Genomic DNA, 25,510 nt, shown 5'->3' on the forward strand with positions numbered 1-25,510 from the left:
AGCTCTAATGTATCCAGTATACAAATCGCATTCACAGGACTCACCTAAGGGTAGGCCAGGGTTCAGAACGTCAGGTCATCCAGGCCAGTCTCACACCGAAGTTTTCACTAGTTGAGCAATAGAACACATGAGACTCCCTACCTTTCCTGTGCCAGAGAAACTAATTTCTACTTTTTTTCTTATTCGTGTTCAACATCGTCATGGCTGTCGCTGTCGATTACTCCTATTATCATTACCATCGATCCTATTGTCGTTTCTGTTGCTGCAGTTGCTTTACCTCAATGACATTCAACGTCAGGTGTATGCTAGCAAGATAGGCACCATCAAAATCACCATGGGGCATCTGTCCGGGTTGCTCGTATTTAAATCGGTTCACCACACAGTGGTCAAGATTCATTCACGGCTCAAACCTGACAATGACATGTCCTTTTTCCCTCTCACCTTTTTAATACTTTCGTGTAGCAGGTTACCGCCTGCGGGCACACCCTTTCCAACCTTCTCACACAGTTTGCCGCTTGTGAGCACACCTTATTGCCTGTCGTTTACATCGATATGTATTGATCTGAATGGCAACCGGCCGTGCGGCCCACGCAAGTGATTAACAATTTGACATAAAGCTGGCCAAAACAAGACACAGAGTGCAAGGATACACTGTCGAGACACACAGGCGTGCATGGGCAGAGGAAAAGAAAACCCAAACGATCATTCGGCTGAGCGATTCACTCGAGTACATAGTCACATGTACTATGATTGAAATGAAGACAAGTATTTAAACGTCAAGTGAAACTCTCATTTTCTGTCTCAGAGCAATGCAAAAGTGTGCGCTATGTATCTGCATGTAACCACCGCCATGGAAACGCCTATCCAATCGACTAACCAACGCGATAAAAGCGCGAGCTTGATGCTTTGATCCCCAAAACACCGTCTAAGGTTCCGTAACACCCGTTGCCTGAAGAGATATGAATTCTTGCGAGAAAAGTTGTGAAATGCAAGATTAAAATACTGTAAAAGGGGTATTGTTGTTCGGCCAGACATAGTAGAGAAGCCCCCCTTGTCGGGGCGAGTCGGGCTGCTGGCTTCTTGACCAGCAGCGTCCATATTAAATAATGAGACGCCTCAAAAGTCGAGCTTTGCTCAGAGGCAGTTCTTCTAAAACTGGTTCATCTCCATGACGCTGTCGGCCTGTTCCTCGGAAGTATAGGCCAGGCCCGCGAACACACGCCAGTGAAGAATACCGAGGTGCGCCAGCCGAGTCGCCATGTCTTCGAGGCCGCCATCCTCACGGACTTCGCGGCTGGTCTCGGAGGGCTCACGGCCATCGCGGTCGGGGCTGCCACTCCATGACCGCCCTGAGCCGTTGGCACGACCGCCTGTGGCGACCGAAAACAGACCAACGCCTGTCAGACCACGGTATTCCCTGACCCGCCTCTGCAGCTCCACCAAGAGCCTACCGTGAAATTGCTCCTGAACTTCCTGGAACATCGAGCTGTTGACGTCGCAAACGTTGGACGCGAGCTTTGATTCCAGAACGGGAAGCATGTCGGATGGGGCGTTGCAGTAGCGGAAGATCTGGATAGCCAAGGAGGGTGCCAGGGCTTCCCAGCGGGATTCGTGTCGGCGTGGCGGTGGTGAGGTGTGAAGCAAGGCGACGAGTGAGTTGTAGAGTTCCTTGGACTTCGCCACGGAGTCTACGGGATCGGCAGGAGCGAAAACCAGTGAAGATCTGGGAGAAGAGGTTGCTGAGCCACTCGCGCTAAAGGCGAGACTTGAGGGTCGCGAGGGAGGAGTGTTGAAGTCGAAGGCTGGCGTCAAAGAAGCTGGTCGGCTGCGAGTCCCCTCATCGAATCGATCCACATCGAAAACAGCAAGTCGGCCAACGCGTTCCAGGTCGTCGAACATTCGCATGCAGACTTCCAGGTTGATAGCGTCCAGCATGTCAGCTCGCAACTTGATAAAGCGCTCCTCATCGAAGATGAAGGTGTTAGGCAGAGCCTTCTCCGAGACCGAAGGCAGGATGAGTCTGGAAATAGCTTCGAAGAACACAGACATCTCGCCGAAAGAGTGTGCCGCAACGGGGGAGACGGATGATGCGTATCGGTCCTCGGCGTCCCTGTACCATGCGTTCGCCTGCGTGACGTCCAACTTGTTGCCCTGAATCTTCTTCTCGAAAAACTTGCGCTCGAATGGAACGGTTCCCTCGATCAGGATAGGGCGGAGACAACGAATCTGGTGGTTGGCGACGTCGAGCTTCATGGCCTCCAGCACGCTCAAGAGGCTCTTCATGCCCTTGACCAACTCTTCCACGTTATTCGTCCTGTTTCCATTGCTGAGCTGGCTGTACATCTGGTCCACCCATTCGTCACGCATTGGGGCGCAATGTGACTTGAGAACGCGAGACAACCACAAAGCCAACTTTTCCAGATCCGCAACGCCCCTGTAGAACTGCTGCATCAGCAGATCGACGTTGAGTCCCTCATCCAAGTAAACCCTGTCTCTCTGGGGAACCAAAGTCTGAATGATGTCCTTCACAGCCTTCAGCAGTGATGGCAAACACCAATCGTCCGTCTGGCCGTGAGCAACGTAGAAAGCCTCCGGTTCCCTCACAAAATCAACCAGTTGGTCCTGCAAGGTATTCCAGAAGAGGTCCGCCTTATGTTGCTTCCGCTTGCCCTTGTCTCCATCTAGGTTAGGTCGGAAATGCAGCTCGGGGTCAAAATTGATATCGTGGCGCAGCTTGGGATTGTGCATGATTTTGCACACGTCCAGCTCGCTCAAGGTACCCTTGGTGACTGGAGGCTCGAGAGGGCGAGATGGCCTCGGTGCGGGTGCCTTTGCCTCAGGGACTGGTGCAAAGTAGCTGTCTGTCGGCGCGCTCGGAGTCGAAACCGTGGAACTGTTGGAAGATGCCCTGGCCATCAGGGGTGCTGATGAAGGAGTTGACGTGCTTGAAGGCGGGTTGAAACCCCTGGGGGAGTCCTGGGAAGGTTGTTGGAATTGGGCCTTGGCCTCTTCTTGTTCGGTCTGCTTGCCCGTCTGGGGCTCTGTTTCTTGGATAGGTTCATTATCGGCACTGGCACGAGTAGAAGTCGACAAATGCCGACGGTTGCTCTCTATGCCGCCCCCGGCTCCCTGTTCGCCCGCCATCGTACCGAACTGTCGCGCGAAGAGATGATTTTTGTTGTTCTTTTGGAGCGTCGTTCCACTCGAATCCAGATCCGCAATCGATTCAGAGAAAGCCGTCAGAAACTAATTCCAGAACCGTTGGGTTACACACTCGAAATCGGCGCTGAGACAGGAAAATGGGGCCTAGATGGTTGAAGTAGGGGAGAGAGCTGTCGTGGGGCTAGTGTCCCGCAAGAGAGCAAGTTAGCAAGAGTATATCTAGATGGAGGGCCGCAAACAAGCACTGGCGGTTTTGTGAGACGGAGCAGGTCTCGTGAGCAACACACGGATGTGTGCAGGTGCCAGTTGCCGTAGCTCTGTGTAATGAACCCAGTCTTCGGAGGCAGGATTGCGAGTTTGCGGCTGCGGTGGCCGGGTAAGCGAGGCATGCTCATGGCAACTTACAGAATGGGTTGCGAATGCGGCGCAGAATGCAACGGCAATTGTGAGATTCGAGGCAAGGGTCACTTTCTCGAGGGACGTTTGCTTCGGTGCTTCAAGCAGATGTGCAGAAGGAGCGGCTGGACCACGACAAGTCCGTATTGGGTGGGAGGGGGCTTGCTGCAGCAGACACGGCTGGGAAGCAAGCAAGCAAGCGGCCACGACAGGGTCACAATAATTCTTGTTGGTTGCTGCCGTCGGGTGAGAGTGGGCGTGGGAGTGAGATGAGCAGCGAAGCGTGTGTCGAGCCCGAGAGTGCGGTCAGGCGCAGTACGACAACGGCGTGTGTATCGTGGTGGCGGGAGATCGGTAGAATTGTTGGTTGGTCGGGGGGTGTATGTTTCCGTTCAGTGTTGCTCGATTCCCGGGTGGAAGTTGGGAAAAAGGGTGAAAGTCTATTGGAGGGCGAGCGAGGAGGATGTTATGAGATTTGAGGAAGGGGGGCCAGGCGGGTGAGCAGGTCTGTAGCCAGCTGAGAGGCGAGGCTTGGTTGGATGCTGCGGGTGAGATGCCGGGAGATTGCTAGGTAGCGTAGCGAGAGAAGGATGGACCCGAGCAAAAGAGAGTGCAAGAAGCAAGCCAAAGAGCCCAGAGAGTCAATTACAAATTGGGAAGGAAATTGCAAACGGAGAGAAGGAAGGAAAGGAAGAGGAAAATCACATCTAGTAAGGGGACGGGAGAGGCAAGAGAAATACGGTCGGTAAGTACGGTCAGGTCAGGCCCCAGACCAGGTCAGGTCAGGTCAGTGCAGTATGCAGCCGGGGAAGGGATGAAAAAAAAAAGGAGAGAGGAGAGGACTGGAGCGTGTTAAAGCCAAACAATAATATTAAGACGTATGGAGGGTAAGGTACATTGCCCATAGTACATACATAGAGCAACAGAAGGGGTGGGAGGGGGGTACGTACACGCCTCACCTTTTAGCAGGTGCACTAGGACGGGCAGGTTACTTAGCTAGCACACTCTGCTGGTCTGGTCTGGTCTGGTCTGGTCTGTCTGGTGTGTGTGTGCCTCTGTCTGGAGTATGAGTGTGTGAGTGTGTGTGTGGGAGGGGACGGGGGGAGTGTGGAAGGCCGTAGGAGTGGAGAGAGGACGGGAGGCAAGGTAAGGTATGCCACCTCAGGTACATAGCGTATTCTTTGGGCTGCCCGCGGAAAGACTCAAGTCAAGACGGGGGACTCAAAAGTGTACCGCAGCAGCAATGTACACATACCACACCTACGCACACCACCATTGGTATAATACCTTACACACTTACATAGACATGCATGTGTGAGGTAGCGTCTAAGAAGGCGGCGGAAAGGAACTGGAAGGCGGAAAAGCCCAAGCCAATACACTACCTGAATAAAAACAATGAGAAGGGGGAATGGGGAAAAAAGAAGGAGAGAGACTCTGACAGAATGAGAATGAGAGAGCGACAGAGAGAGAGAGGCAAGGTACCTGCGACAGGCGCAGGAACAGGTACCCAAACCCTGCCTTGACCAGTCAGTAGAGGCTTTCCACTTTGTTAGTGATGTGTGTCCGGTGTATTGGCACTAAAGAGCGAGGCAAAGAAGCCCCATATGTATGTATGCATGTATGTATGTACCTACCTTACACATGGCCGGGAACCAGGTCCCAGGCCAAGGGATGATATGCGCTTGGATGGGTTGGGTGAAATTGCTGGCAATGCACCCTCTCTTCAATGCAGCAGCAGTACAGATAGATACTCCTCGCCCACACTACACACTCGGAGCTTCATCTTTTAGCGCAGCACCCACTGACATTCTCTCGCGGCCCCCTTCCTTGACCTGAACGGCGTGTTCTGGCTGGTATGGCACGGTAATGGTGCCGTGCCTTGTGGCATGGCATGGCATAGCATGGTCAGCCAGGCCAGCTCAGGTCCTGACAGAGAAGAAGGTTGTCCTGACCCTGGCAGGAGCGACGTAGGAACGGGCACCAGCAGCAGGAACCAGCAGATACGCAGTAGAGGGTGAGGGTGAGGGTGTACTGCGTATCCGTACGGGTCAGGTATGTGATGTCCAGTGATGTGGAGGGCCCATGTACCCCTTTCGTATCTCGCTGCAGCACCTGCCGCGTCAGAGGCACGCATCTGCTACTTCCAGATGTTGGAGCAACTGCAGCAGCGCAGACAGAGAAAGAGTGAGAGAGCGACACATCCCACACCACACCACACCACACCACACACCTATCCCATACATGCCATGCCTCCCTCATCTGCTTCCCTCACTTCACCTCGACCCAGCATCCCTTCCCAGTTCCCGCTCATGGTGTTGGCACCTTTCCCTTCTCTGTCAGGTACGGCACGCCTCATGGACGCCTCAACCCGCCAATTCCAGCACCGCGCCTCCTTGCCCGCCGCGGCTTTAGCCCGTCATCTTTGCGAGGTCCCTTTGAGAACTTCCCCATAGCCATGACAAGCCACGTCCTAGCTAGCCCACGGCCGCGCCCACCGCTCCGTCCATGAGATGGGAACACGGAGCGACCATGTCATGTACCTCTGCAGCCTGCATACACGGCAGTGGTACATTGTCGCCTTGCTTGCTCGCTTTCGCTGCCCCTCCACCACCGCTACCACCACCACTACCACCACCACCCGGTCGACCGCCGGCATTAAAGCACCATCGGCAGAACCAGCAGCACCAAGATTGCAGCAGTCCGGTGGATGCTGCTGCAGTGCAGCGCTGTGCTTGCGGTGTCTTCTTTGTGCAGCACCGGCCGGCGAGCACCAGCACAGCACAGCATTACAACTCACTCCCACCAATCTACGGATACGCATGCGATTCAAGCCAGTTGTTCGTCCCTCGGGACCTCGCCGAGTACCTTGGTAAGGTAGGTAGGTACCTAACTACCTTCCTTACGGATACCCTCAACAACGAACGATACCTGCAAGCCGCATACATATTCGCTATGCCAATGCCACGCCATCTGCAACTCGTCACTCTGGTCCCTTGGGTGGCAGTGTGGCACCGGCGGGCGTATCGACACGAAATAACAACGGCCGGCCAATGCCAGTCGAGTCGAGTCGGCAGGCGGTGAGCTGAGCTGAGGCGGCGTCAACAGCAGCACCGCTGATTGAGGCAATACAAGTTGGAGAGAGAATCGTGTGCATCTCGCCATCGTCATTTGCCATTGCCGTTGCCATTGCCATTTGCATCAAATAACACTGCCTGCCAGTCAGTGCTCGTCCTCGCTCGTGGCTCTGACTGATTTCTTCTTCGGGTGTCGGTACGCCCACGGCCACTAAGACGAGATAATTACCCATGCTGCCATGCCCCATGCCATGCCAGACCATGCCAGACCATGCCATGCCACGCTCATCGCACGCTGGGGCGATTGGCACCTACTGCACCCAGGGCCCAGGACAGAGATCCTTGCGGCGGGCCGGGGGGCGTGAACGAACAACACGTTTGGTACTTGGGACTCTTCCTCCTCTTGGGGGTTGCGTCCACTCGGGCCTGTCCCTGCCGGCCGCCGGAGACTCTCTCCCAAAGAACCACGACCCATGCGTCTGTCGGTGATCTCGAAGAACGGAACGCAAAATGGATACCTTATGGAACACGCCAGCCAGCCTCCCTTCTTTGCCTGGTTCTCCTTGTTTTGTTTTCCCCGGGAAGCTGGAACAGGTTGAAGGGGATACCAAAACCAAAAAAAAGGGGACGACGGTGTGGCGTTGAGACGGGGCCAGGTCGATCCAGCGTCGTTGGAGCGACCAGCATGTTCAAAACACCAGACTCTCTTCTTGTTCATGGAATCAAACAAGCCAAGGGCAAAAGGGTAGGTATGCGCGTGTGACTAGTCGTTGAGTGCGGGTTGAAAGAACAGAAAGACACACGACACACGATAGCCGCGGGGGCGCCGTCGCCGCCGCCGCTTGTCGGCAAAGAGATGACCACCGCATCATTCAGGAAGGGCAAGCTAGTGTACTTCACCTGCCGGCCCCTCGCTCGGGGCGACATGACAAGAGACTTGAATTTTGGGGTGAGGTCAGGCGAGGGTGAGGTAATGCAAGGCAGGCAGGTCGAAGTTGGTAAAGCAATAAGGCGGCGGCGGCGGACGGCGAGTCAACCACGTTAGGTTCGGTTCGCATCGTATTATCGGCCACCACCAGCAAGCGGGAACTCAACCGATTCCGGTAGCTGCAGTAATACACTACGGGTGGGCATCAGCACCCTCAAACTGCAGCAGAAGCAAGCGAAACTCGGTATCGACCGCCAGGTCGTAGATCGTGGAGGCCGTGTTGCATAGTTTGCGGCGGACGGCAGGCCGAGACGGAGATGGAGATTGGAGATGGAATGGAAGGTGTCCTATCCGTCAGGAATCCATCCCACTACCGCCGCACAGAACCACCGCTTCCACCTCTCACACGCTTTCACTCCCGCCCGCTTGTACGTCCGTCCGCCGGTAAGCTTGGTTGAATGCGGATGGATGATCGTGAGGAGGTGAGGATGAGGAGCCAAGAGGAGTCGAGTCGTCTTGCGTAGCGTGGGCCATGCCATGTAAGGACGGACGCCGTCGACAAGATGAGCACAACGCCCCGTTCTGCTACCTACGTACTAAATCATCTGTTGGAGGGGAGTCCGAGCGAAAGGAAAGCAAGGACGCACGCATTCTTGGCGGGGGAGGAATTAATACAAGAAAAACAAAGGAGAAAGGAGTTGGTCGATCATGAGAAACGGGTGGTGCGCCTGGCATGGGGTTTTACTCCAACAAGGGGTGGGCCGTGGATGGATAAGCAAGTATCGGAGGAATAACAGTCGAAGAAGAAAAGAACAAGTGCAAAAGATGCATGATGCCAGGATGGAAAAGGCAAAAGAGCAACGGCAAGGGCCAGTTGAGACAACCCAGCAATCCACGCCGCCGGTACCTTGCTTCCTCCATTGCTCCAGTGTCCCAGGGGCCTGGCCCGGCATACGAAGGTACTTCACTTTATTCCAGGTATTTTCAGTTCAGCTGTCTGAATACCTTCCAAAAATGAGTTGGGGCTATCGGAGACTGCCCTGCCTGCCACTTGTCTGGCCGGCTGGGACAGCAAGCAGGGCAGTTATGAACACTGACTCTGGCACAGGGCGGACAGCAAGGGGGTGCACCATGGGGCAGCCTACACGGACCTGACACCCTGCCTGAATCTCCCAGACGCCAGTCTGAGGTCCAGTCTGGTGTTCTTCTCACGGTGAGAGAGCTACCTGCCTACCATCCAGGGAGGTGCGCAAGGTGAGCGCCTCCGTCACTCTGGACTTGGACCTGAAGAGAGGTACTTTTGACAAAGTCTGGTCCTGGAGAAGAAGAAGAGCAACTACAACAGGCACACGACACCAACCTGCATTGACTCTCTCACCCGCGCGCTACTCTCATCACCGCACAGCGTCAGCGCTCGAGGAGGTGCCACCATAGTGTACCGCCTTCAAATCTTGCGCATTGCGTTGAAAGGATTCCATGTTGCCCCCTTCGGCCGCTGCCCGACATCGCAGACAAGTTCGATCCGCCGACGCCGCCGCCGCCGCCACCACCGCAGATAAAGAAATGACGGAGCCGGAAGAAAAGCGCAAGATGCATACGCCTTCGGACTCTCCATACACTTACACGTCCTGCATACGCAGCGCAGTAGTTGTGATCCACGGGATCCGTATGGGCAGTCATCATCCATGGGTTTGCCATCAAAGCAAGTGTGAACCCACAACTGGCAGTCTTCCACTTGGCACACGTACACGCACACACGACTCTGACTGACTCCATCCTCCCAATCTTGAGGGCTGCACTATGATATTTCTGCATGCCCGACCGCGGCGTGGGGTTACATCCGCTGCTGGCAGACGACCAGTGACTATTTTCAAAAATTGGGTCGGGGAATTATCCAGGGAGGCAGAAACCATCTGGAAGAAACAAATCAATGCCTCCCATGTCTCCCATGCCTCCCTCTCCCCAAGGGTGCCATTGCCATGGGTCTCCAATATGATGGTAGTGGGGGCTGTTTTTATTCATCCCCTCGGTCACAACTCAGCGCGCGGTACCTCTCCCTCGGTCAGCCTGGCCACCGAGATAGTACCTTCCCGCGTACTCTCTGGTACAGTGCCGGCGAGCGTAGAGTTGCTTCGATGTCGATGTCTTTTCCGGGGGCCCGTCCCTGCATCCGCATCCATCTCAATTGCGTCAAGTGGGAGAGAGGGAGCAACCGACCGAGGCGCCGCATCTTCAGGGCTAGGTACGGTAAGCACTACGTAGCAAGTAATAAGGGTACGGAGACGGGTACCTGACCATCGACAGTGTCCATCATGGCCTGCCCTGCCTCGCTAAGGCACGGCGGAGACTGCGTGTCTGAAGAGTCGCGGAAGTTGGAGCTCAACTCGAAGTTTGCCCCGGACATGGGGGATGCTGCGGCCGGCCTTGGGATCGTGTCGTCTTCTTCGGAGCCGGGTCGCAGGGCACTCTGAGCGCGTGCGACCCTGTTCCATTGCATCGTCAGCTGATACGTGCCCGGGAGTCTTGCGTCGAGGCCTGGTGCTGGTGCTGGAGCTGCTGGGCGTTTGGCTCTGTGGGCTGGAACGGCCCTGGACGGATACGGAATGCGCTCCGTCATCTCCTCCCGTTCTTCAGACAAAGGGCGACGGACCGACGGCGACAGGTCCATGGTTCATCTGAGTCTGAGTAAGGTACGGTGCGGTGGTGGTGCGTCGGTACCGCCAAGTACCTTTACTGGTGAAGTAGCAGTAGTGGGAGGGAGGCAACTTCTTGCCAGAGAAAGAGGCAGCCGAGGCACCGTTTCCCCCCCTGGCTAGCGCAAGTAGTCCCGTCTTTCCTTCCCGTTGGCATTAAGATTGGATCCATCTAGCTGCGATCCACGATCACATCCACCGTCTTCGCCTCGTCCACTGTCCACTCCAGATGCGACCAACCACCAACAATCTGTCCTGCTGATCAATCAACCCTCGCAATCAATTTCTCCAACGACTCTTTTTTTTGTTTTTTTTTTTTTTTTTTTTTTTTTTTTTGGTTGGTTGGTCCTTTGCCAACCCTGGCGTCGGAGCCATCGCCGCCTTCTGCCACCAGTCCTTTGCGCCATACGAGCCAGGCGGACATGAGGTGAAATGAGCAATACCACACGCATCGTCGCACCTCAAACGGCCCATCGCAATTCCCCGTCTACGTACGTGCCGACTCGTTCGCTGTAGGCGGGCAAGATGAACAGATGCAACGTTGGTTCAGAACCATCGTCGTCCGACTCCATCGTCCGTCCGTCGGCAACTCCAAAATTGTCACCAGGGGGAAGTGGCATTTACTTCGCAAGGCAGGCAGTCAAACGGAGCGAGCCAACAACTTCCATCGCTCCCGCAATTTATCTACCCACTCTTTTCCTGTCCGTTCGTACAAGATCTCGGGATACGAACCGCCCCAACCCGCCCCTATGCTCGCCGGGGGACGCCCGGGAACTTGGTTTGAATCAGCCTCCAGGCCGTCGGTCGGATGGATCTACATGGAGATGTCTAGCCCGTGAGGTGTGGCTGTTAATTAACCCATTCCTGGGTGCATGCGGCCGAGATATCGGAGCCTCTGCGAAAATGGCCGATGGCGAGCCAGACGCCTCGCTGACCGCCGTCGTTTGACGCTGAGCCGTCCGCTACTGCTGAGTGGCCCTTTTTGAGGCTTGTGAGCCCGGACTGGCAATCATGTCGCCGTCGTCGAGGTCGTCGAGACTGGACTGGACTGGACTGCCAGATGAGAGAAGCTTCAGACGGTGCCCGGCAGCGTGGCCGCCCGTCCGTCTGTCTGCGCAGTAAGATAATAGGCGTCCATCTCGCAACTTCCGGGGCGCCCGTCACTTGATCCAAACGCCAACGGCGCACGGCAGAATGCAATTTCAACTCTCGAGACGCCGGCCGCTGCCCGATACTCAGACTTGACCGGCAGCCAGTTTACTCCACGCATGAGTAAGGTGATGCCGTGCTGCGTGCTCGCCCCTGAGTCTGGCATGGGCTTCCTTTTCGCTTCCTTTCCGGCTCCAACCTCGACGTGTGGCTTTGACTCCCCGGACTTTGCGACAAGTATTAGGTCCCGGTGAAGAGATGAACCGTGCTGTCTGTCTGTCGTCGCCGGCGGCGGAAGCTTGATGCCCCAGCCAACATACATGGGACACGACGCGCTACGGCACAATACACAATCAAAGTATGACGACAGTCCTTATTCTGCGCATGTCCACCTACGGATAAGCCCTCTGGACCTACATGCATGCGAATGGATGGATGGATCGGGCGTTGATGAGCTGAGATCATCTCATCTCTTCCAAAACGTCCACCACTCCCGCTACCACCCTGTAAGGTATCCGGAACGGAATCAGCTTGCATCTAAAATTGCCGCTGGCTGACTCTTGCCCGAGCCACCGCCCATCTTCCTGCAGTACGAGTCAATCAACTTCTGACGTCGATGCTGGAAAATGTCTTTTTCGAATAGTGGATGTGTGCGTGCGGTGCGGACGCATCCAAGGCACTACGGGCACCACCTACTGCACACACTACGCGTCAAACAAAGACGCCTCGGCCACGGCGAACCCTCCATCCCTCCATCCCTTCTGCCTCGTTTTGCCATGTGGTTGATGGAGCACACCAAGGGTCCGCAAACCGGGAACCGCGGCTGTCCAGGGACGAGGGTCATCCTCGCACCACTGCTGCTGAGAACGAGGCTGCACAGCTCACACCACCAATTCACGTCTGCGGCCTGCCCTCCCAGTTTCAACGGTCCGACATTTACCTGCCCACCATCAAGTTGTCAACCGGTGTCCGAAGTTCTCGAGTACGGAGCCCACACAGCACCGTCTCTCGATTCGATCGAACGCCGGTGATGGTCCTGTCGCACCCACCTCTGACATGGCCGTCTGCCGAGCCACTGCGGGAATCCAGCCGTACTTGGTTACTGTCACGGAGGTGAGGTCAGCTTCAAACTCTGGATCCAACTTTCTTTCCTGCCCTCCCTCCACGCCGAGTAACAGAAATAGACAAAAGAAGATCAACTCTCCTCAGCTTCCCCCCTTTGGTGGTGATGGATTACGCAACGACAACATCCATTACCCGGTCGGCAAACATCATGGGAACCGCAACGCGACGCAACGGCGAATGCTTCGTTTCGGCAGCCTACTGTCGCTGTAAGTGTGATACAGATGCTACCGACCGCTTGCCTGCATGCTTTTTCTAAGCAAGCAAGGCATTGATAGACCGTCCTTCACCTGACTGTCGCTTGCCGCCTCACCGAGATTGGGTCACTGTGAAGGTTTAAGCACAGCCCAGCCAGACAAACTCGGCCCAAAGCTTGAGGGTTGCCTTTGACTGAGCTGCCCCCAATCAACCCAAGAGAGATTGACAGAGTCGCCGACGAGGATGCTTGGCAGATCCCATCGTCCCAACTACGACATTAGTGCAACATTATTGGCCCTCTTGTTCGCCGGGCCTTCTGGATTCTTCCTAGGCGAGAGTTGCATTTCAACAAGGCCCTTGCTAGGGGAGCGAGGGGTACAGAACAGCTCGAGTGCGGCTGCTACCTGTTACATGGTACCTCGTTTTCTCCTCTGTGCTGTAGTACAACGCGCGTCGCTCGTCCAAGACGGCACTTTTCAACCACCTGCAAACCGTTGGCCGGTTTGTCGTGTCATGCATCGAGTGCGACAGCCATGATGGCGCTCATTAACTTCATTGACCATCGCGCGCCCGACAAGTTCTGCTTCATGTCTTCGCACGCTAAGCTTCAGAGGTTCAGACAAGTGCACCGCGTGGCCGTTGTCCAACCGGTGCTCTAGTGACAATATAGAGGGATGGATCGAGCCCATGACTCGGTCCGCTCCCAGAGCACGCACACAACATGCCCCGACCACTGCGTTTTCCACGGCCTTCGGGCACCTTGTCCGGCGCTTCAGACGATCAGCAAGCATATCGCCTCCGCCGTATTACTCCTGAGGCGGGCGTGACGGTGCAGAGGCAACATCACTGCCATGCTGCAACCCGTCCAACGAATGCAGCTTGCAGCCCGTCAGGAGACTTTTCTCAGTACCGTACGCAATAGTATTCTTGCATCGCAGCGCATCCCACCCAAACCAACCAAACACCAAAGTCGGTCTGCACCGGGTGGCCTCCCCTGCTCAATCTCCCACTTCCGATGCCGGGACTTGGTGCAAGTGGAATCCCAAGTTGATAAAGAGACCAAGCTAGCAACGCAGCACGCTGTGGCAACAGCTGATTGATGGCAGCCAGCTCAAGTTAACCGCACCGCACCGCAACGCCCCCCAGTGTCGGTACGGTTTGGATTGATCGTCGTTGATGCGTCGTTGGACCACGTCCCGGCACGATTTGTGTGTGCCCAGAAGACGACGCTGCGTCGGCAACCTGTTTGGGGTCCTGAGAAGCAGATGGCTGTGACAAGTCAGATGCACACAAGCACACCCACACCACACAAAGCTCGTACACGTCGCTGACTCTGTCGCCATGCCTCTTGTCGCATCCTTGGCCGGTGGGAAGGGTTAGGGAAGGGCCTTTGCTGGACAACGTCCGGACCGTGCCCACACAGAGCAAATAGGCCTTTCCCGAAGTGCGCCTGTCTTCCGTGCCCGGTCGATGTCTGTCTCGTCTCTTATTTTTCATTGCTGAACGGCACTGCTGCCATCAGTGCCACACTGCCACGCCCCCCTTTGCCCACTTGCCAGAGCCCCAACCTTCCAGCATCAACCGTTTCAAATCACATCACTGCGGGATCTGGGCCGAGCTGTGGCACCTCCTCTTTTACCCGTCTTTTCCGTGTCTTCTAGAAGGCCCAAACCCCTGAGAAAGAAGCCCTTACGCTGTTCTCGAGCCAGCATCGGGGACTCCGCCCTTACGCCGTAAGGTCACCATGTGGGTGGGCAAGCATGGGTCCTTGGAGTCCAATCTTTTTTTAATGTCGTTCAGTTGCATCTGCTCTGCCTCAGCTTCAGCTCTTTTGACGAAGCCCTACAGTCAACGGATACGCTCGCCACCAATGCGTGTTCAAAGCGACGCAGCATTTGATGGTCTTGGCCCTCCTCATCCAGGCCCCGTCTCCATTGAATCCACCAAAACGTGTGGATATGACTCTGCAGCTTTTCGATCAAGGCCTCCATGCCAGCCATGACCTCAGCTCAATTCTTCAGCATCGACTCTCGCTTGCCGACAGCGAGTTTCACCAGGGTTCGTCCTCAGAAGCTTGCAAGGGCTTTTGTGACTAATGAGAAGGGAGATCTCCTCTATTTCTCAAAAGATGCCATAGGGATGCAGTTTGAGGGCGGTGAGCAGCCAGGTGTTCACGCCCCAGCCCAGACGCGCTGCTGCGTTGACGTTCCATACGCAACCTACATATGGTTGTCTTGCTGTAAAAGGCCGCCAAACTGCATGAATACCTCACCTGCCGTGATCACCGCCATTTGGGTCGTTCCTTTTCCCACTTACCGCCCCTCCACCATCGTGCATCAGACTTTCTCTGCCCACATTGTCATTGCCACCGCCTGCTTGCCTGCCTGCCTGCCTGCCTGCCACGACTCCATCTTCAAAAGGATGCCCCTACAAATCTGGCAAGTCTCCATCGTGACACGTACGCCATCAGGAACACGCTACAAGCTCATTGTCTTTGAAAGGCTTCGCAGCCAACCCGCCCCCCTGGTCATACGCTACTCGAGTCTCGGCTCCAATCAAAGATTGTCAGCCGTCCGGTTTGGGCCAGTGGCTCCGCCGCCCTACAGACAATGAAGATCGGCAGCACCATTGCCTCCCCACCAAATTTCGATGCCAAAGCGGCGTGGAAACAGAGTCGCAAAAACTCATTTGCCAAAGGGCAACAAGGCACTGATGGTGCCTGATTCGGGGAGCGCGGTCAAAGAGACAAAGACGAGGCAAGGGTTTTCTTCTCACTTCCTCTCCCCCATGCGTTGGACCATTCGGTGCCAACACCACCCCGGCACTTCCACCGGCACCACCAACCTCCCAAATGACCCGTGGGACCTTGCCTCGCCTTGCCGTATCGTCATCTTCGCGAAGATGGGCGTTCCCGAGGAATCCAGACCTTTCGGCGGATTCGCAGATCCCATGAACCACGCACACAAAGGCTGCTTTTCTCATGTTCACGGTTCGTTCCCCCCCTCGGTCTCTCACCCCCGGCTCCTTTGGGTAATTACCTGCCCTGCCATTTGGGGGCCGCCCTAAGCCCAATATTGTGTCATGCCTTATACGGCCTATGCCAGGATTCGAACATCCCATCCAATCTGGCAGGCCGAAGATCATGCTCGTTGTCGATCTCGAGCTTCATTGAGCAGCGATTTGCCGCCCTGTTCCCTTTGTTGAGGGTCTTGCGTCTTGGGGACCAGTCAGGTGACCATCAAGAATGTCGCAACGGAGACGGGTCCGGTCATATACGGCAGGCGGAATTGAGGGCGCGCGAATCTATCTCATGTGCTCGACACGTTTTTTCTTTACCCTCTGGTCCCATTGCGGATTGGCTTCCGGCGGAGCGGGCGGTGGCCGCGGCGCGCCCATCTCGCCTCCACCTTTTCGCCGTGGGATGACGATATCACATCCAATCTGGGGAGGGGCGAAATGATTACAGATGCGTGATCGTCTTTCTGATTTGCTCACGCGGGTCCGGGACGATGGCTATCGTGTTGAGGGCGGGGGGAAGAGAGCGCGCGTGCGTGTCCCCGGCATGTGCTCTTTTATTGAGAGTTCCGAAATGAGTGATTGCAGCTCGATGATGATATGCCTCGTGAGGTTTTTGGATGAGTTTTGCTAGTCGGGCAGTATCATTTAGCTATCCGGGCAGTATCTGTACATACGTGTGTAATCCGTAGCTTGTTTCTAAAGCGACTATTATATTTCTCGCCTTTGTTATCGTTATTGTTTATTATCGTCCTTTATTATTATAATAGTCGTCGTCGTAGTCGTCGTCGTAGTCGTCGTCGTCGTCGTTATTATCGTTATTATTATCATCGTCGTTATCCTTATTACTACTCCTATCGTTCTCTCTATAATCACGGATTATAGGGGGACACTGCCCGGATAGCTAACGAACACTGTCCAACTAGCAAAACTCTTTTGGATTTGTGAAGCTTCCTGCTGTTCCCACTTTGAGTGCTTCATGTCGTATTCTACGATTTGTGTTGGAATTGGTGCCCTGTAGATCCTGCTCAAGGCTGAAAATATCCTCTCTCCCTATACGAGAACCACTTATCTCTGCGGCAATAGGGGGTCTGGCACTGACGTATCTGACTGACCAGGCAGGCATCTTGGTCGTGAGTCTTGCAAGGAGTGTGTGTGTGTGTGTGTGTGTGTGTGTGTGTGAGTCCTTGTAGACATCCAAGTTGCTTCAACCCATCTTTCATAGCCATGTGTACGGCCAAGGCTGAGTGAGGGTGGTGAAACATCGTCAGACTCCTACTCTGGACTCGGGTAGACAGACGCAATGAAGCTGAGGCATGTCTGTCTGCTGGACCCAGCAGCCCAAAGCTGTATTTGCATAACTAGCTGAAGGGAGCTGGCTGACTTGTATCACGATCCTGTCGGGTTCCCGGGGCTTACGCGGGATCGGCCATGTTCGTGATAGTGTGAGTAAGCTTGATGAATCCGAAAAGACCATGCATGTCCAGCATTAGCAGCAATGCAACTATGGAGTAATCTTTTTCAGATTCATCGGATCACAACCTCAACATCGACGGAACCAGTGCAGCAGCCCGCTGAAACACATCATTTCGACACGTCAGGGGCACAATCGTTACTAGGTCTAATATTTCTGTTGATGTTATTCATTCAACCTCTTAGTTGGGGTGTTTCTCTCCTAGTCAAACTCCTGTCATCTCCATTCTCCGTCGTATGGTATCCAAACTACTACACCAAGCTTCTGTACAAAACATAAAATGGGACCAACAGCAACAGCATCCAACAATACAAGCCGGAAGGCGTGGTATCCAACGTAAACAAGAAGGTAATATCTCTCCCCCCTTTCTCCTTTTTTCTATGATCCCGCTATGCAAAATAAACAGCGACGCCGGCTGGAGAAAGAAGAAGGCCAGCAAACTTGTGTGGTAGACTGACAAACGTAAACCGGTGATCGTCTCCCCGTGGCTAGTGGTACATGTGTAGCAATGATTGTTATTGATGTTGGAGAACTCCGCGTAAATGAAAATGAAGGCGTAAGTGTGATACGACGTGGGAGAACGTGGACGCCGCTTGTATTATTGTCGTGATATGGTCGATTATCTCGGGCTCAGGGGTGACCGCCCGGGGCCCTGGGACTTTTTGAGCTTCGATAGCTCTTCCTCGAGTCGTCTCCTCTTGCCTTGCTCCTCCTGTAATATTGATTAGTATGCTGGTGATAATTGCATGAATACGTTTCTGACTCACCCTGAGGTCCTCCTGGAACTTCTTCCTCTCCTCTCTCATCGTAGCTCGGAACTGTTCGCTGAGCATAGTAGCTCCAGCACCACGAGCACCGGGGCTTGGCACCACCTTAAGCCGCTCCGCGTCGAGCTCTTCCTGCAGCTTCGACATCTTGGTCCTCGAGTTGAGAACCTCGGCATCGAGTTGATCCTTGAGAGAAGCCACCTCGCCCTCGAGGCTGGACTTTGTGGCCAGCGCATCGTCAAGTTTGGTTTCAACGTCGAACTTCTCCTTCTCGGCATTGATCGTCTCAGCCGTAATGTTCTCGAGTTCCTTAAGAGTGGAGCTCAGTTCCTCCTTAAGTTTGTCGACCTCTGACTTGAGCTGCTCGACCTCGGCGGTGCTCTTAATAGCCGCGGCCTGCGTCGCTCTCTCCTTACGAGAGCCGTACGCGCCGTCAAGCTCAGCTTGCGCAATGGTCAACTCAGTCTTCAGCTCGACAATCATCATGTTGAACCGGTCGAGCTCCTCCTCCTTCTCCTTGACTTCCTTGCTCTTGGCCTCGGCTTCCTGCTGCTTCTCCACAGCTGCCTTCTCTGCCGCCGCCAACTTGGTCTTGAGCAGAGAGACTTCCTCGTTTGCCTTTGAAAGCTTGCCGTCAGTCTCCTGGACGTTATTGTTGATGCCCGACAGCTTTGTCTCCGCCTCTTTGACGCTTGCCTCGAGCGCAGCAATCTTGGCATCGCGCTCCTTGATTTCGTTCTGGGTCCTCGCGGAGCTAGATTCGTTGGCCATGCGTGTGACATTCGCAGTCTCAGCCTCCTTCTCTGCCTTGGCAAGCTTCGCCTGAGCCTCTGTAACTTCCGCCTCGGATTGCTCCAACAGTGACCGAAGCTGGTCAAGCTGGTCTTGCTTAATGGTCAGCTCAAGGGTTCTCTCTTCATCTGCCCGCGCCTGGGCTGCGCGGAGCTGGTCGAGCTGATCCTGTTTGGCCTTCAACTCAGTGTCCTTCTGAGATTCTGTCTTGTTGCCCAACTCTCGTTGCTGCTTGATCTGGCGCTTGAGGACCGACTTTTGTTCCTTCAAGCTAGTGGCTTGGCTGTACAACCATTGCACCTTAGTCGAGAAGGCCGACAAAGAATAAGGCTCGTTTGTATCGATATTCTCGTCCTCTGACATGTCGGCGTCCTCTCCCATTCCTTGCTCCAGTCGCGTGCGGCGGCGGTCTGCCTTTTGCTTCTGGATGCTGGCAAAGCCGGACTGGATAATATCCCACAAGCCCATGAGGACTGCCTCAGTCTGTTCGTCGTCCTGTTTCTTGACCGCTGTCTTGCTGGCGGTCTTCTTCATCTCTTCCTCGACAACGATCAACGCATCTCGCAGGTAGTCGAACTGTGCATCTAGGCCTGCGTTGGGGACCTCAGGGAACTCAGGGTCAACCACGACTAGAACGTCACGCAACTTCTGGTTTAGATCTTCGATGCGTCCCTCGGCTTGAGTAAGAGCAATGGAAGACGCCGCGGCTGCAGACTCCGCATCCTTGAGACCGTCGGACGACTGTCCTTGCAGTTGCTGTTCCTCCCTGACCACCATGAGACCCTGCTCTAGATATTCGAACTGGCTTCCGAGTGCGACCCCAGGCTGGGCTGGCGCAGGCGGCTCGCGAAAGCCGCTGTTCTTGGCAGGATTAAAGTTTACAATTACCTCTCGCAAAGAGTTGTTGAAAGTCATAAGTTTTTGCTCCGTATCCGTGACAGATTGTAGTCGCTGTGTGTTCTCCTTCTGCAAAGAGTCGATTTCAGCGTTCAAGGCATCAGCCTGTGCCCGAAGTTGTGCGTTCTCGTCTTGCAGCCTGCTGACCGCGTCAGCTTGCGTGCGGAGTTGAGCATTTTCCTCCTTGAGTCTGTCCGCCTCATCTCGCAGCTGCTTGTCTTCAACTCCAGGCGCCTTGGATGGGATATTCAGTGGCGTGACCTTGGGTTTTCCGCGAGAGGGAGAACCGTCGAGGCCCAAGTCTTGAAACAGGCCATTTTCATCGAAGAAGGAGTCATCTCCGGGGACCTCCATGCTGTTGCGACCGTTGGTGTACGTATACAGACTCTCAGGGCTTCCCGGGATTCCGTTCATGATTTGCGCCGGCAGCTGATTCACGGGTTTCTTGGAAGCCTTGTGTGTCAACTGAAGGATACCAGCGGTATGCTCCAATAGACTTCGTTGCGACTCAATCAGACGTTGCTCGAGGTTCCGCAGTTCGTTTGACAACTCTTCGCATCGCTTCTCACTAGCCTGCCGTTCAGCCTCGGCCTCTCGCATGGATTCGCCCATACTATTGCGGTTGCTGCCGATCAAACTCCTCCTCTTGCCAGCGTCGGGCTGCGAATAGAGCCTGGCCATGGAAATCGCGGCATCTCGGTATTTCGTCTGGATGGCGAGGTTTGTGCGTGTTTGCTCCGTGCGCAATGTCAGGGACTGCACCTGTTTCTTCAGACTATCCACCTCTTCTTGCGACAATATCCTGAACTGTTTACTGTCGGTCAATGCCGTCTCGGTCAAAAGATGGACTTGGATAGGGTCCTTAAGGTCGACGAGGGCGGAACTCGGGGGTAGCTTCGTGTTCATCTACGATTTGTTAGAGGATGGCGCGCGGCCGGCAATACAGATAGGGCAGACTGACTGGATTGACACGCAGTGGCGCCGCAGAGTTGTCCATCATGTCTCTCCTGTATTCATCCCCACCGCGGCCAGGCGCCCGGGGCGGCGAGGGCCTCCCCGGGGAATACCCGTTCATTATTTGTGATTGACTGTAGCAAGAGAGTGACTCGTCAAAGCATTATATTAGGGTGAAAATCGTTGAACCGTAGAATTGTTTACGAGGAAGTCGTCGTCGTCGTAGTCGCGGCCGTAGGGAGCATGTTCTTCTCTGGTGAACGAGGTGGAGTCGGCTGAGGGTATCTGAACGGACAGACTTCGAACAACAGAGCAAGCAATGAAAGCTCAGACAAACAATCGCACAGCGTCTTCCGTTTGGGAAGGTAGGAAGGGATAGAGGAGGACAAAGGGTGGCTGGTGGCTGGCGCGTGGAATTGTGCCGGAGCCCCTTGGTGGGAAGGGAGCAAGGGGGTGTTTTTTACTGTATCGAGCGAGGTGCGAGTCGCAGCCGGAGGGACGTGGATGGCAAGAGGGTCGGTCGTGACACCAGAGCAACCGCTTCGTAATCGCTATCGGCGCGGAGACGGGAGGATGATGGAAAGAGCCTTTCCCTGGGGAGGCAGAGACATGCTTTTCTTCCCAGTCAAATGCAAATGCAAGGTGGATCAGCAGAAAAGAGTTGTAGTGCCAGCAGCGAGACGTGGTGGCCGAGGGCGTGAGTTTGCCGTCCCAAAAATTGAGTTGGGTGACCTGTCGCAGCGGGTGGCAGTCTGGCAGACACTTGACACTACCTAACCTCACTGTATTCGTACACACGTACCAAAGGTACCTACCTAGGTACACTGAGGTGCAGCCAGAGGACCCCGCCCCCTTGCAGGCCGCCCGTTTGCTGGCGATGCTTCGCAGCTCCCACTCTCGGGGAGGCACTTGCGCTAAGCTTATTTAGGTTCGTCCCTTGCCCCGTTCCTTTCGTTCATCGTTTTCCTTGGGCAGCTGCCGCCCTTCTATTGGCAGACAGGTTGCCGTTAGCTTCACGGTACGTAGAGCAGACGCTAAGCAGCAAGTCAAGAACGTGTACGCAGTACTGCGTAAAGGTCACTGGGCCGTATTTTTAGTTTTCTTCTGGGATTGCCTTCCCGCCTTATCCATCCGCGTATCTCTGGAAAAATTGTGCCTCGTCGGCCGCAACATCCTGAATCCTCGTGGAAGCTGAGGTGATACTTCCTTCGGTGGCTGAGAGCCGTCGTCGCTGTTGCAGCTTGCATAAAATCAGTCTACATCTGTAATCTGGGGCTCAAATCACCGTAATTTCGGGTTCCTGACGACCGGGATCTTTGAGCCGGGATCACGCCGAGCTATGCCAATTCTGACAGCCACCCGAACCTGTTTAGGCGACGTGCTAACCGTCATCCCAAAAACGGTTCTCGGCCTTACCAGGGCCCTCAATAATATCGATAGATCGAGCAGATCAATGGATTTTCTTTAATGATGAGCCAGGCATGCTGATGAAAACACCCGACCGACGCATGAGTAGTTGAGAGCCTTGCCTACATCTTCATCCTCAAGTCCTTTCCAGCAATTAGGCCACTCAGAGCCAATCCATATAATCAGTACAAACCACAGTGCATATGAATGCAAGGCTGGAGTTGATCTGTTACTAAGTAATTGTCCTGTCAGTCGCTGAGTCTAACATCAACGCATCAGTGAGCTCCTCAGGCCTGTCTTTGTAGGCTGTATCACTACGGCTGATGCCGCAGAGCCGTGACGAACAGTGGTTCGATAGTAACGACAAGAAACATTTATTCCTCTTGGAGTATGCCTGGTTTTTGACTTTTGTTTGTTCAGTCCTCCCGACCATCCTGGCCGACTGGTCTCCTACGCCCCGCATCCGTATCAACGCCTTGAGCTCCCGAAGCGGTTGCAGTTGACCCTTCACTCTCTAGCCTGCGCTGAAGTCCCTCGAATTCGTTTCGCCTCCTCTGGCTCCTGACACCAACCATCCAGCCGGGAAGACGCCACTTGGTCATCGCGCCTGGCAGAAAGTCGTTCCTCCAGGAGTATCCGACAACCCATCCAACAAGTGCACCAAGCAGAGAGCCAGGCCATTGGAAGAGCGCGAGCTGGATGGCGAGTGCGTAGCGGTACGACTTGTCGGAGAAGGTGAGCCCGACGAACTGGTCATTGCTCGGCGGGGCAGCGGATGCCGCAACGCGATATCGGTAAATATGAGGGATCACGGCGTGGTATTGCGCGAGGATCGCAAATATGATCGGGGTCGGCCCGGCAGGCATGTAGTTGAACAAGCCTGCAGTCAATGGCCGTAGCACTAGGGACAGAAATACTGGCGGAATCACGGCAGTGAAGAGTGACGACACGAGAATGAAAGACTGCGACGGCGATAGTCAGCATCACGAGACCTCACGTGCTTGGGATTTGGAGTAACTCACGGCGTACTTCCTCGAACCCCACATCTGCTCAATTACCCTCAAGTGGTAGAGAGTCATGGAGGCGAACAGCACCTCGCTGGAGTTGGTGCAGCATAGCTGATATGTCAGCAGCCGCCAGAGCTGATGGTATCGCCAGAGATGGGCGTCGACAATGATGTAGAAGTAGTGCTTGACGTCAAACAGGCTAGCCGCGATGGAGCCTGAGACCAAGCCCAGGACAAGAGTGCGCGTGACAGGCGCGTTCGTGAAGGACATGTTGTCGAGGTGCTATCGCATCGTAGCTCGACTTGTTGTCTGGATCACTCTCGATCGGCAGGGCAGAGCAGAGGGGCAGGGAGAGGTACGTAGGTGGTAGGTAGCTCAGGTAGTGGGCGATCCCTGGCGACAGGAAGCTCTGTTCTTCTCAATTCGACTCCCTTGCAGCGCAGTCTCGGGCAGGATATTCCAATACGTGTTGCCTCTTCAGATTGAGTGATTCGACGCGGGTTGAGTGGCCGACGACGTCGTGGATGAATCGAGGAGGCCGTACGGCCAATGTTGCCAGGTGGTTTTTTTGGACCACTGTCAAATCCACTCGAAGCTCGACGCATGCGGCAGCGCCTGCACAATGACCTCCAAGCTGACTGACAGTGGGTGGGTTTGGGGAATGACCCAGCCTCGGGTCCGCGTTCCAGCGCCACAGTAATGTTAGGTAAGGCAAGCCTCATCGGCAAGGACAACGTTCCCCCGGTTCAAACCATGACACCGCATGCAACAGCGAGGCTGGAGGGCTGATGGTCGGGAAGGGTGTGGCTTGCTCACCCGCATCACCCGCTAACACGGGGCATGTGTCCAGTCTCATTGGCCCACCGCTTTTCTGCCAACTTGTGATGCTCCTGCTTCCCTTGCGCATCCCTGTCGCGACGTATTTCTGTGAGGCGCAGAGCTCTGGGCACACGCCGCCGCCGCCGCTACTTCCAGACTCCAAGCTCCTGGTGGCCGAATACTGAGATCAAGCGGGTACTTGTCCAAGTTGCCAACAGAGCTGACGCGCCATCACGCAGTGGCTCAACCTGTTCTTGTGCTTTCTTTTCTCTGTACTTGTGGTTGACATACTTGTCTTTTCCTCCTCACAAAATTTGTAACTCGTTCAAGTCGGTTTATTCCTGTCTACAACTGCACAACTAGCCAGCTTTCCCTCCGCCAGAGGTCGCGCCAAAATCCAAGTCTGCAAACCATGTCAGAAATCTTTCTGAACCACATCAGCCGATGGCTGTTGAGCTCCCCGCCCGCGGAGTGGGCGATCAATCAACTGCGCGAGCTGCTCATCGGAGCGTTAAAGCAAGGGCCAATTCCTCAACATGTCGCTTTCGAAATGGACGGCAACAGGCGGTATGCCCGAGGCAAGCGCATGGAGACGATAGAGGGCCACCACCACGGGTTTGAAGCCCTTGCACGGGTGCGCATCACTTCAAGCCATTCCTACCAAAATTATGACTGACCGTCGGAGTGCAGGTCCTCGAAATTTGCTACAAGTGCGGCGTCCGAGTCGTGACAGTTTACGCCTTCAGCATCGAAAACTTCAACCGCCCGCAATACGAGGTCGATGGGCTGATGCAGCTGGCCAAGGTGAAACTTGAGCAGTTGACACAGCATGGGGATCTACTGGATCGATATGGTGCGGCGGTTCGGGTGCTCGGTCAGAGGGATCTCATCCGCAAGGACGTTCTCGACGTGGTCGATCGTGCTGTGGATATGACCAAGTACAATAAGCGGTAAGAAATGCGCAAACTCGGACGCCAGAAGTTTTGAGCTGACCTCGATAGCAACGTCTTGAACATCTGCTTCCCGTACACTTCAAGGGAAGAAATGGCGACAGCGATGCGCTCCACGGTGGAGGAGTATATGATGCCCCCGGGCCCCAAGTACACGCCGTTCCCTGCGGCGCGCATTTCGCAAAAGATCATGTCGAAGCAGCTAGACCGACGCGAGCCTCTTCCAACCATTCGTGACACATCCCCGGCACCTTCATCCCGGTCAGACGGCGATGATGGCGCATCATCGTCAACGACCCTGCCTCCAGACTCGCCGTCGCCACCAAATCACCGTCCCGGTTCCTCTGGCGGAATGCGCCTGAAGAACCCGGAGACCATCACAGCCGAAACGTTGAACAACCACATGTACACTGCTGGTAATCCCCCGTTGGATATCTTCGTTCGGACTAGTGGCGTAGAGAGGCTCAGCGACTTCATGCTCTGGCAGTGCCACCAGGACACTCACATCTTCTTCCTCAAGTGTCTGTGGCCCGATTTCGATCTGCAGCACTTCCTCCCTGTCCTTCTAGAATGGCAATGGAGGCAAAAAACGATCGAGAGAGACGAGAGGCCTAGACAGATCGCCGCAAATGCGCGGAAGCTCGCCTAAGCCCGTGACGTCGAATCTGTAACGAGTGGGCTGCTTTCTGATCGATGGAGTGAGCAG

At 54.9% G+C, this 25,510-nt stretch overlaps 4 protein-coding genes across 4 annotated transcripts; 1 reads left to right on the plus strand and 3 right to left on the minus strand.

The window, feature by feature from the left end:
- Positions 1–1,149: 1,149 nt before the first annotated feature.
- SOK1 lies at positions 1,150–3,144 on the minus strand (the record flags this gene model as incomplete). The annotated part of the gene is made up of 1 exon (XM_036634715.1): positions 1,150–3,144. The coding sequence occupies one exon, from the start codon at positions 3,142–3,144 to the stop codon at positions 1,150–1,152; it is 1,995 nt and encodes a 664-aa protein (XP_036500640.1).
- Positions 3,145–17,830: 14,686 nt separating this feature from the next.
- Positions 17,831–20,664, minus strand: CGCS363_v002867 (uncharacterized protein; the record flags this gene model as incomplete). The annotated part of the gene is made up of 3 exons (XM_036634716.1): positions 17,831–17,923; positions 17,979–20,573; positions 20,629–20,664. The coding sequence occupies 3 exons, from the start codon at positions 20,662–20,664 to the stop codon at positions 17,831–17,833; spliced, it is 2,724 nt and encodes a 907-aa protein (XP_036500641.1).
- Positions 20,665–22,444: 1,780 nt separating this feature from the next.
- On the minus strand, positions 22,445–23,305 carry dsc2 (DSC E3 ubiquitin ligase complex subunit 2; the record flags this gene model as incomplete). The annotated part of the gene is made up of 2 exons (XM_036634717.1): positions 22,445–22,990; positions 23,051–23,305. The coding sequence occupies 2 exons, from the start codon at positions 23,303–23,305 to the stop codon at positions 22,445–22,447; spliced, it is 801 nt and encodes a 266-aa protein (XP_036499557.1).
- A 961-nt stretch (positions 23,306–24,266) lies between these two features.
- CGCS363_v002869 (Dehydrodolichyl diphosphate synthase complex subunit) lies at positions 24,267–25,453 on the plus strand (the record flags this gene model as incomplete). The annotated part of the gene is made up of 3 exons (XM_036634718.1): positions 24,267–24,488; positions 24,545–24,804; positions 24,856–25,453. 3 exons carry the CDS (start codon positions 24,267–24,269, stop codon positions 25,451–25,453), a joined length of 1,080 nt encoding a protein of 359 aa, XP_036499558.1.
- Positions 25,454–25,510: the final 57 nt, after the last annotated feature.

The sequence above is a fragment of the Colletotrichum siamense genome (assembly GCF_013390195.1).
Source record: "Colletotrichum siamense strain Cg363 chromosome Unknown KSG_Cg363_contig02, whole genome shotgun sequence".
Classification (NCBI taxonomy): domain Eukaryota; kingdom Fungi; phylum Ascomycota; class Sordariomycetes; order Glomerellales; family Glomerellaceae; genus Colletotrichum; species Colletotrichum siamense.